A 12,490-nucleotide genomic window follows, 5' to 3' on the forward strand; every position below is an offset into this window, starting at 1 on the left:
AAAGGTCTATGAGAACTACAGAGCAGAGTGATGATAATCTACTTTTAAAATTATATTTTTCCCTAGAACTTTATTTAATAATACACCAATAATTATGACGAACCTTCATGCTATTATGTTATGTTCTCTTCATCAAAATGTGTCAACGATTTCGGTATACGATGATAGTGCATAAGCAGACACAGTTAAACACTTCATGTAGGTACCTATAACCTATGTATATGTGGCCAAAATGAAATATTTTACTTGTTATCGTTGTCCTAAAAATAGAGAATTTGAGTTACGAATTTCACACACATGACACATATAATACCTATTAACTATATACCGTAATATATAGGGTAAACAACAATGGCCGAAATAAAACTAATCTAATACAAAATATGTTTAGAAATGAGTAATGACTGCAGGAATTCGCAACAATAACGTGTTAAGTATTACAAGTCTAATATTTTTCGTAATTTCGTAAATATTGCATGAAAAAGAAATAGGTGAATATGATTCTGATATTTTGAATTTTTATTTTATAGGTTCCAAAACTAAATTATTTTCATAGATTAGATTAGGTATAAGTCATTAGATACAGTTAACTAATAAACTTAGGTACCTACACCTAACTATTATTTGAAATAAAATACATAAATTTATGATATTCAAATATATTTTTTTAATTAATTCAAATAATATTAAGAATGCATAAATAATTGTACATGTATAATGTTCTTACTTTCTTCTTTAGTTCTTCATTTAATGGATATTAAGTTAAAATAATAATAATAATAATTTGATTATGTAGGCATACCCCTAAGGTATACGAATAAAAATATTTATCAAAATAAAATAATTTTTGAGTATTTTTTTTGAAATTATAATACATAATATTATACACTATACATTCATAGTAGTGTCACAGTATAAATATATTATTTTTTTATACTGTGGTAGTGTTGAAGTGTTGTAAGTTGAATATAATTTTAAAATTCTAAGAAAAATAAAATCGAAATTTATGACAATTTAACCTGGTAACACTGGACAATAAGCAGTGGACGTCTTCCATTTCTTTATTGTCTTTGGAAAACCTCACCGTGATAACAAATAGCACATGGTTTGATCGTCTTTTGACTTTTCGGTGTATAATCACTATAATCAGTAATATCACCTAGACACTAATATTTATAAATTATAGTGCATATCTTACTATGTAATAATATTTACTGTATAGTGTATACCATGTTTTACTGTTATTAATTATTATTATTTATTTCCTCTGCATATAAGTTTATCTATAACGCAATACTGTAATATTATAATCTTTTAATAATGTCAGAAAAAGAAGTATCAGTACGTGGTATGCCAAAGTGTGGAAGATTTTGGAAAACACCTAAAACCAAGTAGGTTGCTAACTATAACTATTCTTAGTCATGAATAAATCAAGTAATATTCTAATATGATTTGGGTTAGTACACACTATACATAAATATTTTTATTGCTTAAGATTTTCGTCAATCAATAAAACGAAGGGTTTAAAATTGTCTTTTGAACGTAAACAAAAACTGAGGGAAGACATCAAAAAAACTAGAGAGCTGTCTAGAGCCTTGATTAATGAAAGAAATGCAGAAAACGAGGCTAGGAAAGAACGACGACGCGAAAATATCAAACGACGGGCAGAAAATCAAAGAAAATCTGAAGTTGTTCAAGTGGTAATATATATATTTTTTAATGGTTAATTTAAAAATATTTAGTTTTTTTTTATGATACCTATGTTCATATGTAAAGTAATGTTAAGTATTCATTTTACTTTTACTGTAAGCTAAATTTTTTTATTACTAGCAAATATAAATCTATAGAATAAATATCTAGCTGATTTCAACAATAATTATTAAAATGTTTTGAGTTATTAATCATCATTTTAGGTTATTTCAAATTGTATCATTAACTGTTAGTTGTAATCATTTTGAAATTTTCTTTATAGAATCAGGCTCTAAATAGGTCTGCTTAAAATATGGAACTGTTATTAATGTTTGGCCTTTATTTTATATTTTATGATGATGATAAATTAGTGCAAACATTAAGTAGAATAAAAAGTTAAATTGAATTATTAAACAGTACAGTAATTGTAGCTATTATCAGTTAGAAATCCTAACACTCAGTTGGCCGACTCCTTCCTTTATTATCCCTTATTAAATGATAAACTTTAATAAACTTTTTTTTTTGCATCAACAACAATTACTGTTAATTATTTATGTATAATTTAATTACAATAGCTGAATGAGTTCTGTTTCATTAAATCATAAATTATACGAGATCTTTTAATTTTTTCAGATTAAGAACCCTGCCAAAATCAAGAGGATGAGGAAAAAAGCAATGAGACAAATTGAGAAAAGAGATACGTTAAATATAAAATAATATTCTTATTTTTGAAACATAACTAATTTATTATTTTAAATATAAAATGTGCTTTAAATATCATTTTTCTATTTTATTAAAAACTTATTCAATATACCAATGTTACCAGCTTCGAGGTAAATGGTGATAATCATACAATTAAGTTAGCACAATATGTTTGAGTTATAGTAATCACATTATGTAAGTCTGATATTGTTATTCGTTACCTAGTTTAAATTTATTTATTCATCTACATTAATATTGTTGCCTTCAAAATAGTCTTCATTTGATATGATGCACTTGTGTCATAGCTTCTTCCAATCATAGAAACACTTATTAAACTCAATCTTTGGAATAGCCTTAACTCTTTCAGTTATGTGTTTTTAATGTCATCCATGATTTTAAAACGATGGCTCTTCAAGGTTCTTTTAATTTTTAGAAATAAGAAAAAGTCATACGGGACCATGTCTAGCTAATATTGAGGCTGGGACATCGTTACAGTATTGGTTTTTACTAACAATTCACCCACCATCAATAAATTGTGAATAAGTGCATTATTATGGTGCAAAAGTCATACCTAAAATCCAAAAAATGTCATTGTATGAATGAGCCAAATGCTATGCCAACATCATTATCAATTGCTCTGATTGTGTATGTCAACTGTTCATTAACATTTGCTTCAGTTTTTTCACGTTTTCATCGCTTGTTGGTGTACTGGGGTATCTGAAGCGTTTGCCGTTTATCATCTTCAACATCTTCATGGCCATCTTGGAAACACTCTTTAACTCTAATACTCTTATTTTACTCATATCAGACTCACCATAGGCTTTTGTTAACATTTCACACATCTTGCTACACTTGATTTCATTTTCATTCAAAATCTGTTACAAATTCATTGATACATTTTCAAACAATACTGCCAAGATCAAAAAAACAAGTCTAACATGTCGATGCCACAGACAAAGTAAGCAATGAAAACAGCTGCATATATCTTACTTCAGGAACATATAAACCAACACAAGATTTTGACAATCATTCTAAACCAGTGAATTTTAAAAATTCCCATTATTTTCTGAACACACCTTGTATGTTTTTAATATTATTCCACACTGTTGCATGTGTTGAATTTGATGATATTTTAATAAAAATGTAGCAAAGTATAATTAATTTTATGTTAAATATGATAATTCCAAATATGTTAACCATAGGCGCCAGGTTTTCAAAAAGCTATTGGGTGCTCTTACCAATGTAAAACAACAGTGGCGCAAGCATTGGCCGGGAGGGAGTAATGGGTTGTATTTTTTATATTTTTTTTTTCTAATTTTGACTTCCGAGGTTTTGCCACAGAATTATAGATGAAATAGATTTTTATATCCTGTGGTTTTTCTTTGTAGCCACTGATATCATACAATGAACGTGGTGATAACGGTTTACCTATTTTAATTATATTGGGTGCTCCGCACCCAATGAATATTTTCAATAGGTGCTCGAGCACCCATGTACTTGGCGCCTATGATGTTAACACCTTAAAGGTTTTTGATGAGGTTTGGTTTGTTGCTTGTGAAATGGCTGAACTTGTAAGAAATCTTTTATTATTTTTATTAGTGATATTATTCATTCAATCATGCATAACCTGATAAAATGGTAAGTTTTCTACAAATTTATTTTAATAAGGATTTATAATAAAACAAATATAAAATCTTAATTTTTCTGAAATTTCTTAGCTCAATGGAGATATACATTTATGTAGATGTATGACACACATGATATACATGTACATTATTTCAAATTATGGCATTGTCACGAAGAATGCGAAAGCAATTACTGTGATGTTGTCGGTTCTAACATGAAAAACAAAATTATTTCAATTTGGTATATATGTATATATATATCAAAATACATTTTATATCACATATTTACAGCTAATATTAATCCTATACATATTAACTATACACACAGAGTAGTTTACTGCTTACTCAAAGGCCTACTCTGTATGGCTGTGTAAGCATGCCAGTTTGCTACCAGTGATATATTTAAATATTTAGTGACATTTATATTTATATCTATTAACTTATGATGGCCAGTTACTACTTATTTCATATTTCTAAAATTGATTTAAAATATAATCAAAATGTATTGCAAGTTGTGTGTAAGAATTAGTGATATTTATGATATATTCTAAATAAATCAACATAAAAACTACACAGCAAGAGTTTTATTAAAAGTTACGTTTGAATGTGTAAAATTTTATTTTATGTGTTACATTCACATCTAAACATTTTATAAAACCGTAATCGGTTTGTATGTGATAAAATTAATAGGGTAAAAATACTGCATTTGGAAATAAAAATAATCATTTTTAAGTTTGTAGTAATTATTAATATTTAACATAAAATCACAAAATAAAAAATAATAATAATGCAATTTATTGAATATAAGTTATAATAGGATAACAGTAAAAACAATAATAAATTATTATATTAATTTTAAATCAAACCACAGCAAAAGCTATTGGAAAACATAAATAAAGGGATTTGTTAATTTTATCTGGAAAAAAAAAAACAAAAAAAAAAAAAACGTAACAACAAATAATTAATTTAAAATGTTAACATGAAGTACATACATTATAGTTAATTACTTATTATTATGTATCTTGGGCATCATGTTTTTCCACCATGACAAAATCATTACCACTGTGAGACTGCTGGCTACTCGATTCTGTATCAGTTGAGGAAGAATCCTCAGAACATCTATTAACAAAAATCAGAAAATTATTATTTTGTAATAAAATTCTTTATTAAATTAATAGTAACATTCTTATAGTATGAAATATTAATTAAAAACTTCAAAATTAGTTAACTAAAATACCAATTAAAAAACAAATAAATTTGCACTAAGGTCTAATATAAAATTGTATGACAAATTTTTTGATTAAAAAAATATATATATTATATATATATATATATATATATATATATATATATATATGCTGTGCTATATGTCACTAATATGAGTGAGCTAGAGAATATATCAAAAAAAGAAAAAAAAAAATGTTTTGCAACATCGGTCATTGGTGTTATTGTATTGAATTTTTAACTATGCTTTAATATGTCATAATTAAAATGTATTTAGTATAAATATAAATTTATTTTAATGCTTCAACAATATTGTTTTTTTTTTATGCCGATGTCAATCACCCATAATCTCACATATATTTGCAATTTGAAATAATTTAGTATTTATAGAATAGGAAATATATGTACACAATGTGTGATCTCTAATTATTATTAATTAAAATTAACAAAAACATTGAACTGTCAAGCAGATATTTTCAAAAGAAAATAATACAAATTTAAATAACCCATAAACAACAGTTTTTAGAAAAATCATTAGCTTCCTCATTTTATTGTAACTGCTTTAGCAATTTAGCCTAAGTAAGGAAGTATTGTAAAACTTGAATACACATCGAAAATATTAAAATGTTGATCATTAAAATTAACTTTTTTTAATATATTATGGGCAATCCTAAATATTATTTAACTTTCTGTCAATGAACTATCATAATTTATCATGTTGTAAAACTAATGTATAAAATGTTCTACTTTGGATTTTCAAATTGCCCAGATTCTGTATCTAATAAAGTGTTGTCATGTTCAAATGTTTCAGTTTCAGGAACCTTTTCGTCGATTTCAGATTCTGAAGATTTTTTTTCTTCATCACAATCATCCAGTTTTTTATCATCTTCATCCTCATCATCTGATAATTTTTCCTTTTTTTTCTTTCCCTTTTTAGCACTTTTTTTATAGAATACACTATACTAAAATACAAACAATACATATTGCATAAACAATTTCATGTATCAAAAGCATAGAATTAGTTGTTAGTACATACTGTATAAATGGGCCAAAATGAAGCAAAGAAACCAACATCTTCTGTCAAATTTGGAAATAGCCAAAAATGTAATTTCCCAGTTGTCAATATCCAAAGCAAACTAAATAAGACTAATCTAAGAATGGCCAAAACAATAATGAATATTAGAAATCCTGCAGCTGCTATACTTAAGTACTGCACACCCATTCTGAAAAAAATTAATAAAAATAAAAACATGAGTTTAACAAGAAAGATTATAACAAATAATGAATGGTTATTGCATCATAAAAAAACGATATATATACAAACAATTAATTTACCTCACTTGTGGTGGCCATAATGGGAATAAGCAAATTCCAATTCCTCCAAATACAATGAATGTTCCTATAACCCAATAATAAAATGGAATAGGATCATAAATCCAAACATATGCATCTAAATTGTCAACAAATGATTGTTCCATATGCATTTCCAAACGTATTTTACGACTTTTTTTTTTCCGTTCAATCTGTTAATAAAGACAAATATTAAAATTTCAGGATGTAAATAGGGTATGAAGCTTGACATTACAATTTGCTTATTATAAAATAGATTTATAGGTTTAAATTGTATTACATGTATTTTTGAATATTTATTATTCTAAATCAGCCTCCAAATATTAAACAAATAAGCATTATATATATATGGCATTATTTAACAAATCTTAATAATTATCTAAGTAAACTCAAAACAAGCAAAATATTAAATTTAAATTAAGTTTTATTTTATAAAAAATCATAAATAAAACTATTAAGCTATTCAGTGATAAAATATATTTCATCATATTTATAGATACAGATTTATAGAACTACCTATACCATTTTCTGTACTGGGCAAATTTACCATACTAAAATCATCATGATAACTACTACTTTCAATTCAAAACTACCTTTGAAAAATAATATGCACAGTTGGTTTGAATAATAATTTTTATTACTGTATTCCACTAATATATTAGAGGTTGAGTAGTTTGAAGAACATTTGATTATCACGAATGAAATCAATTCAGATATCAGACACTTATACCATTAATTCTACTGAAATGAAAATGTGTCTTATTTAATTAGGTAATCATGGACCACTAAATCATAATTAAGGAACCAGTTAGTTTACAAATATTTGCTAGTTAATTGTTTATACAACCAGGTAAAATATAACACTTTCAAATCTCATTTAATAATATGTACAAGATACCATCTATATAATACAATAAGGTAAATATAATATAATATACTTAGTAAAAATATATATATTATAAATGCCTACCTATAGATAAAACATAATCTTACTTCGGTGGATTTGATTTTATCATCATCAATTTTGTCATCTTTGCTAGTTTCTTCGCTTTCGTCATCTTTCTTATCTTTTTTCTTTTTATCTGATTTCTTCTTCTCATCTTTATCAGTATCATTAGATTTTTTGGACTTTTTATTTTTTATAGCTTTTAGTTCCTGATCAGATATCGGCACTTTTTTAGCACGGTGATAAAACTGATGCTTCAACATTCTGGGAAGGATAAAAAGTAATCAAGTATAATATAAAATAACATTTATAATGTAATGTGAACAAATAAACAAATATCGTACAAGTCCAAGAACGTTTCAATCTCCTGTCTGGTGGTGAACAACTTCTCGCTGGTTGCCCATTTTGATTCCAACAGGCTGTCAACAGCTTTGCTCCCTATAAGCATAAATATTGAAATCAACCAACTTGTTATATGACATACTAATGCAGTACAAATCATGCCATCAGTACAGACCTGTAAAGTACTCAACATTGTGTCCAGCAAACTTTGTCTTTTTGTGTGGAACATGCTTGCGCAACCAGGCAGCTACGGAGTACTCGGTTTTGCTGGGTTTATCAGCTGCAGCCTCCGGGTCCAAGCTATACTCCTGAAAAACCAACGACACACATTATTAATAGTCTGGACGCAACGTTACGATCCTGTACGTCCTGGTTACGCGATTACAATAACACACAACCACAACGACGATGTTATTATAATATTAGTGTCGTCGTAATAACAAAGTTGGTGTAAATCGTGTCGTGACAGCAACTCACCTCATCCCGTCGACGTTTGCCTTTTCTCTTCTCGGCCATTACGCAGTTATATTTCTAAGACCAGCACATCCACCAAACGAAGGACTAGGCAGTAGACTACAACTGTTAAGTATTAATTATACAGTACAGCTGCTGCTGAGTGCTGACGCGTCGTATCCCGAGCCGTCGACTGTTGTCTGAAGTGTGCGGTAAAAATTGAAAATGGAGAAAAGTGAGACAACGAAACTGAGAGCGGAAGACAAGTTCGTCGTTGACCAGATACGAGATCTTATGATGTCCAAATGTCAATATTTGACGAGTTAATATCTTATTGTCTCGTCGATCCGATAACAAACGCCCGTCGTCGACACCGTGGACCGACTGATGACTAGGGCACTGCGACGCGTAAAATTGTGGAAACTAAAAATCCCGTTGATTGACCGAGTGTCCGAGTTATTTGTTTTGCTTTTTGCTATGTGCCACGCGATACAGTGCCGACACGAAAGCGATCCAAAACATTCCGATGGCTCCTGACTTAGATCGCATACCATCACTGTCCTATGGTTATATCTTATGTGCTTCAAATTGTTTACACGGCCGATATGGGCATGGCTCCACCCATTGTATATTATGATCCGGAACTGGCGGAACCATAGACATATATTATGTCTATGGGTGGAACTTACTCGGAAGTCGGCTTAGCGATAGCGCTGCAACCGTGATAACCATGAACCACGGTTATTTAATAATTTAATATTAAATACTAAATAGTTATAGTAGATACTATAACTTTATAATTTATAGCCGTGCCATGAACATAATTTATTAAACCACAGAATAATATATGAAATTATACCTATATTAATAAATAATAATAATACTTAATAATTGATATACTTATTATCCTCGCTGTTATCAGATTTCAGATTTGAATAATATACCTACGCATATTAAATGATCAGAATAAATCATTGAGTGAATAATATATAGGAATAAGTACTCTTGACACTCGGATAAGTCGGATAGCGATGGAAGTATTGATTATGTAATGATCAGTTGTGTTTTTTTGTGTCTATATTAAGTAGAACTAATGCTTCAAATTTTCAACTTTGGCCAATGATCTATGCAGTCGAGGCCTTGTTCTTTGTAATAATAATAAAAAAAAAAAAAAAATGGCAACTTCGGTATCATTTATGGTAAGAAAGTAAATCTTATTGAAGCGTTTAAGAGGTTCAAATTGATAATTCCCACTTCCCTGTAATTTATATAAACGTTAGGAACAAAAATAAATGAAGGAAAAACAAGAAATTTTACCGCAAACCCAGTGTTTATACATAAAAATAACTGTAGGTATTTACATAATTTATTCACCGAATATTTATTCTGGTGTTGTATTTATAGGACACCCTACGTCCCTACCATACAATTTCCGAGATATTCAGACTGTTTTGAGCTTTTGAAAGGCATGAGAAATTTTCCATGGTTTCTCATAATAAGTTGTTATTAGTGTAATTAAAAATAATAATTAAGAGGACGTTATACCTACATAGGCTACATAGCGTATTTGTCTCATTTTACAAGTACGTATATAGCAAATTGTATGCCTAGAATTTCACATTTAGCTATGTTAGTTTAAAAATTAGAGTGAATTGACTTATAAAGTTTAAAGGCCTTTAAATTAAATTTACTTCTTACCGGTAAAAGTATTATTTAGACGACCTCATAGGATTTTGTCTATATTTTAATTATAAGTAAAAACTGTACATTTGTAAAACGGAGACAACGCATACGGGTTTAACGTCCTCTTAAGCGTAAATTTACAATAGTTTTTACTTTTTTGTGAAGTCTTTTTAATTTTAATTTTAATTTTACTTATAACTTTATAAGTAATATTTTATGATAAATTATTTTAATTAAGTTGCAGTGATTTTCTTTAGTAAGAATGTTGAATTTGTTTGTCAGATATTATAATTTGATTAAAGCTTAGGTACCTATAGTAAGTTCATTTTATTTTCAATTTCGTAGTATTTATATAATTTGTTCAATATATTCATAGATCTGCATCTGTTGTCCGCTTGTTCGTGTTTAGAAATATTTAAATAATGGAAAAAAAACACTCTTTATAGGTATAAAAATATAAAACACGGATTAGTGACGCTGTCGTAGTGTCTTCTGTGATCACAATTAGCCGGATTGTGAATGTGAATTTCCACTGATAATTTTATTAATAATAATACTTAACCCAAAACTTTCTAAGTTTTTAGCCATCCTAATGAAAAAATTTCTATCCATAGTTTAAATTTTTACATTCTATAGTAAAAAGGCTGTATTTAGTGTTATTCAAAGTTAAAGCTGGCGACCTGACGTATCTAGCGTAGTAATTTTGAATTTATAAATGTGCGTTCGAGGAATTGATCACAACGGTCGCCCACTTAACCCGCAAGATGGCGTATTAGATATGATTTTTATTTATTATTAGTTTGATTTTCGATTTCGAGTTAATCGAGCTGGTTCATTAAAAATTAAATTATCAGCTGAACAGTCGACAGCTATCTTTAGTTGTTAGGGCGTTAAACCGTTGAATCCACCACCTTCCCATTCAACAATTTTGGTTCACTTACCTACCTATTAAGTAAATTGTATTGCTTATAGATACTCTCATTAGAAGAACATTGTAATCGTTTGACAAATATATCTACATTTTGATATTTCAACAGTGGAATGAGATAAACTGAAATTTATAAGAATGTTACTATTTATCTGATGAATTCTACTAACTTAAATGTCCAACCTCAATACTTTTTGGTAAATAATCAATATAAGAAATCTTACTAATCGGTTTTAGGTTTACTCCTGGCTAAGGTAATTTTTTTTAGCATATTTTTTTATAATATGCTGAATAATATAATATTAAAAATGAATAATTATAATATTGTATAAATTATATATTTATTTACCTATAATATACAGAATAAATCGCTAATAGTTGCCATACTGTACCTATAAATTGTCCTAAATTCAGTAAAGCAGTCTACCTAGTTATTTTGTTATGCTAGGGAATATTGACAAACAAACGTAATAATTTGCCTGCTGTCAACATCCAAAACAAAGGGAATAAGATTTATTTTAGATTTGCCAGAAATATTATAAATATAAAATAAACAGCCACTTCTATACTTAGATATGTATTACACACTCAATCTGAAAATAAATAAATTTAAAAATGTATTATATTATATTGCTAGATTTATTTTTAATGTTTAAAAGCTATATACCTACGTTGTTCACCCAGTAAAGACTTATTCATGTAAGTCACCGCGGCCAATTTAGAGATAGACCAAAGAGCTGTTATTTTTATTAATATAAAATAAACGATGTGTATCTCGGGTATAAGAAATGTGAAATTAAATCCCAGGTCTAGTGGTTTAAACGAAAAAAATAATAATAATATGTTATTCAAAGCATGTTATGTTATTCAAATAGAAGGAAAAATAATTACATATGCGCATTTAAATATAATCAAAACAAAACAAAAACTCAAGTCAGTCATGTAAGATGTAAAGGTAACGTTATAACTTATAAACCATGTTAACAAAAGCAAAAAATTTATTATACCTATTTCAGTAGAAATACAATTTTACAATATTGGTACAGGTATCTAAGTGGCAAGTACCAAGTAATAAATAATAATAATAGAAAAGGATTAGGTCAGATTATGTTAAAGTAAAATTTTGTTGCCAATATTATTCATAAATTATTTATATAATACTAACAAAATATAGAGTGTGGGTTTCTATGCATTTTTATTTATTCTGGTTAACCTTATGATATACTAGGTAAGAATAACATATTTTATATTATGGTAAAGATTGAACATTTGAAACATTTTTAGTGTTTATTTTTTATACACATCAACTTTTAATGTTTTAAGGACTTATTTTACGGTTTTAACTACATATTTAATATTTTAGTGCTTATTTAGAAATTTCTATAAATATTTTTCAAATATAAATTAAAAAAAGGCGGTTAAGTCGTGGATGTCACTCTGCTGTACAGTAGGTTACAAGTGGGTTACTGCCGTTACTGGATGGAATTAAATTTGAATCCAATGATATTATATCATTGAATACGAAAAACGATGCTGAGCAAAGACGGT

The 12,490-nt window shown here is 27.8% G+C and overlaps 2 protein-coding genes across 4 annotated transcripts; one reads left to right on the plus strand and one right to left on the minus strand.

Moving 5' to 3' along the window:
• The first annotated feature begins 1,165 nt into the window (after positions 1 to 1,165).
• On the plus strand, positions 1,166 to 2,464 carry LOC107164791 (coiled-coil domain-containing protein 86). The gene is made up of 3 exons (XM_015512744.2): positions 1,166 to 1,391; positions 1,496 to 1,700; positions 2,323 to 2,464. Exons 1-3 carry the CDS (start codon positions 1,321 to 1,323, stop codon positions 2,404 to 2,406), a joined length of 360 nt encoding a protein of 119 aa, XP_015368230.1. The 5' UTR covers positions 1,166 to 1,320; the 3' UTR covers positions 2,407 to 2,464.
• A 2,324-nt stretch (positions 2,465 to 4,788) lies between these two features.
• Trp1 (translocation protein 1) lies at positions 4,789 to 8,906 on the minus strand. 3 transcript variants are annotated; one of them, XM_089219893.1, is made up of 9 exons: positions 8,356 to 8,906; positions 8,054 to 8,186; positions 7,881 to 7,974; positions 7,584 to 7,800; positions 6,576 to 6,763; positions 6,277 to 6,463; positions 5,988 to 6,202; positions 5,024 to 5,135; positions 4,789 to 4,932 (listed from the first exon to the last, which is right to left on the minus strand). In XM_089219893.1, the coding sequence occupies exons 1-8, from the start codon at positions 8,392 to 8,394 to the stop codon at positions 5,030 to 5,032; spliced, it is 1,179 nt and encodes a 392-aa protein (XP_089076019.1). In that variant the 5' UTR covers positions 8,395 to 8,906; the 3' UTR covers positions 4,789 to 4,932; positions 5,024 to 5,029. The 3 variants fall into 3 exon arrangements, with proteins under 3 accessions (XP_089076019.1, XP_015368220.1, XP_015368219.1); XM_015512734.2 differs by having other exon boundaries at positions 5,009 to 5,135; XM_015512733.2 differs by having other exon boundaries at positions 4,789 to 5,135; positions 8,356 to 8,905.
• Between the last annotated feature and the right edge of the window lie 3,584 nt (positions 8,907 to 12,490).

The sequence above is a fragment of the Diuraphis noxia genome, unplaced genomic scaffold, assembly GCF_037042655.1.
Source record: "Diuraphis noxia isolate RWA-SAM2 unplaced genomic scaffold, SU_Dnox_SAM2 contig0002, whole genome shotgun sequence".
NCBI lineage: Eukaryota > Metazoa > Arthropoda > Insecta > Hemiptera > Aphididae > Diuraphis > Diuraphis noxia.

Excerpts from the sequence above, each read along its gene's own strand:
- LOC107164791 (XM_015512744.2), top strand. The coding sequence starts at position 1,321 with ATGTCAGAAAAAGAAGTATCAGTACGTGGTATGCCAAAGTGTGGAAGA. Across the intron at positions 1,392-1,495 it reads TGGAAAACACCTAAAACCAA|ATTTTCGTCAATCAATAAAA; the intron begins GTAGGTTGCTAA and ends TTATTGCTTAAG. Across the intron at positions 1,701-2,322 it reads AATCTGAAGTTGTTCAAGTG|ATTAAGAACCCTGCCAAAAT; the intron begins GTAATATATATA and ends TAATTTTTTCAG.
- Trp1 (XM_089219893.1), bottom strand. The coding sequence starts at position 8,394 with ATGGCCGAGAAGAGAAAAGGCAAACGTCGACGGGATGAG. Across the intron at positions 7,975-8,053 it reads CAATGTTGAGTACTTTACAG|GGAGCAAAGCTGTTGACAGC; the intron begins GTCTGTACTGAT and ends TTATGCTTATAG. Across the intron at positions 6,464-6,575 it reads TTATGGCCACCACAAGTGAG|AATGGGTGTGCAGTACTTAA; the intron begins GTAAATTAATTG and ends AATTTTTTTCAG.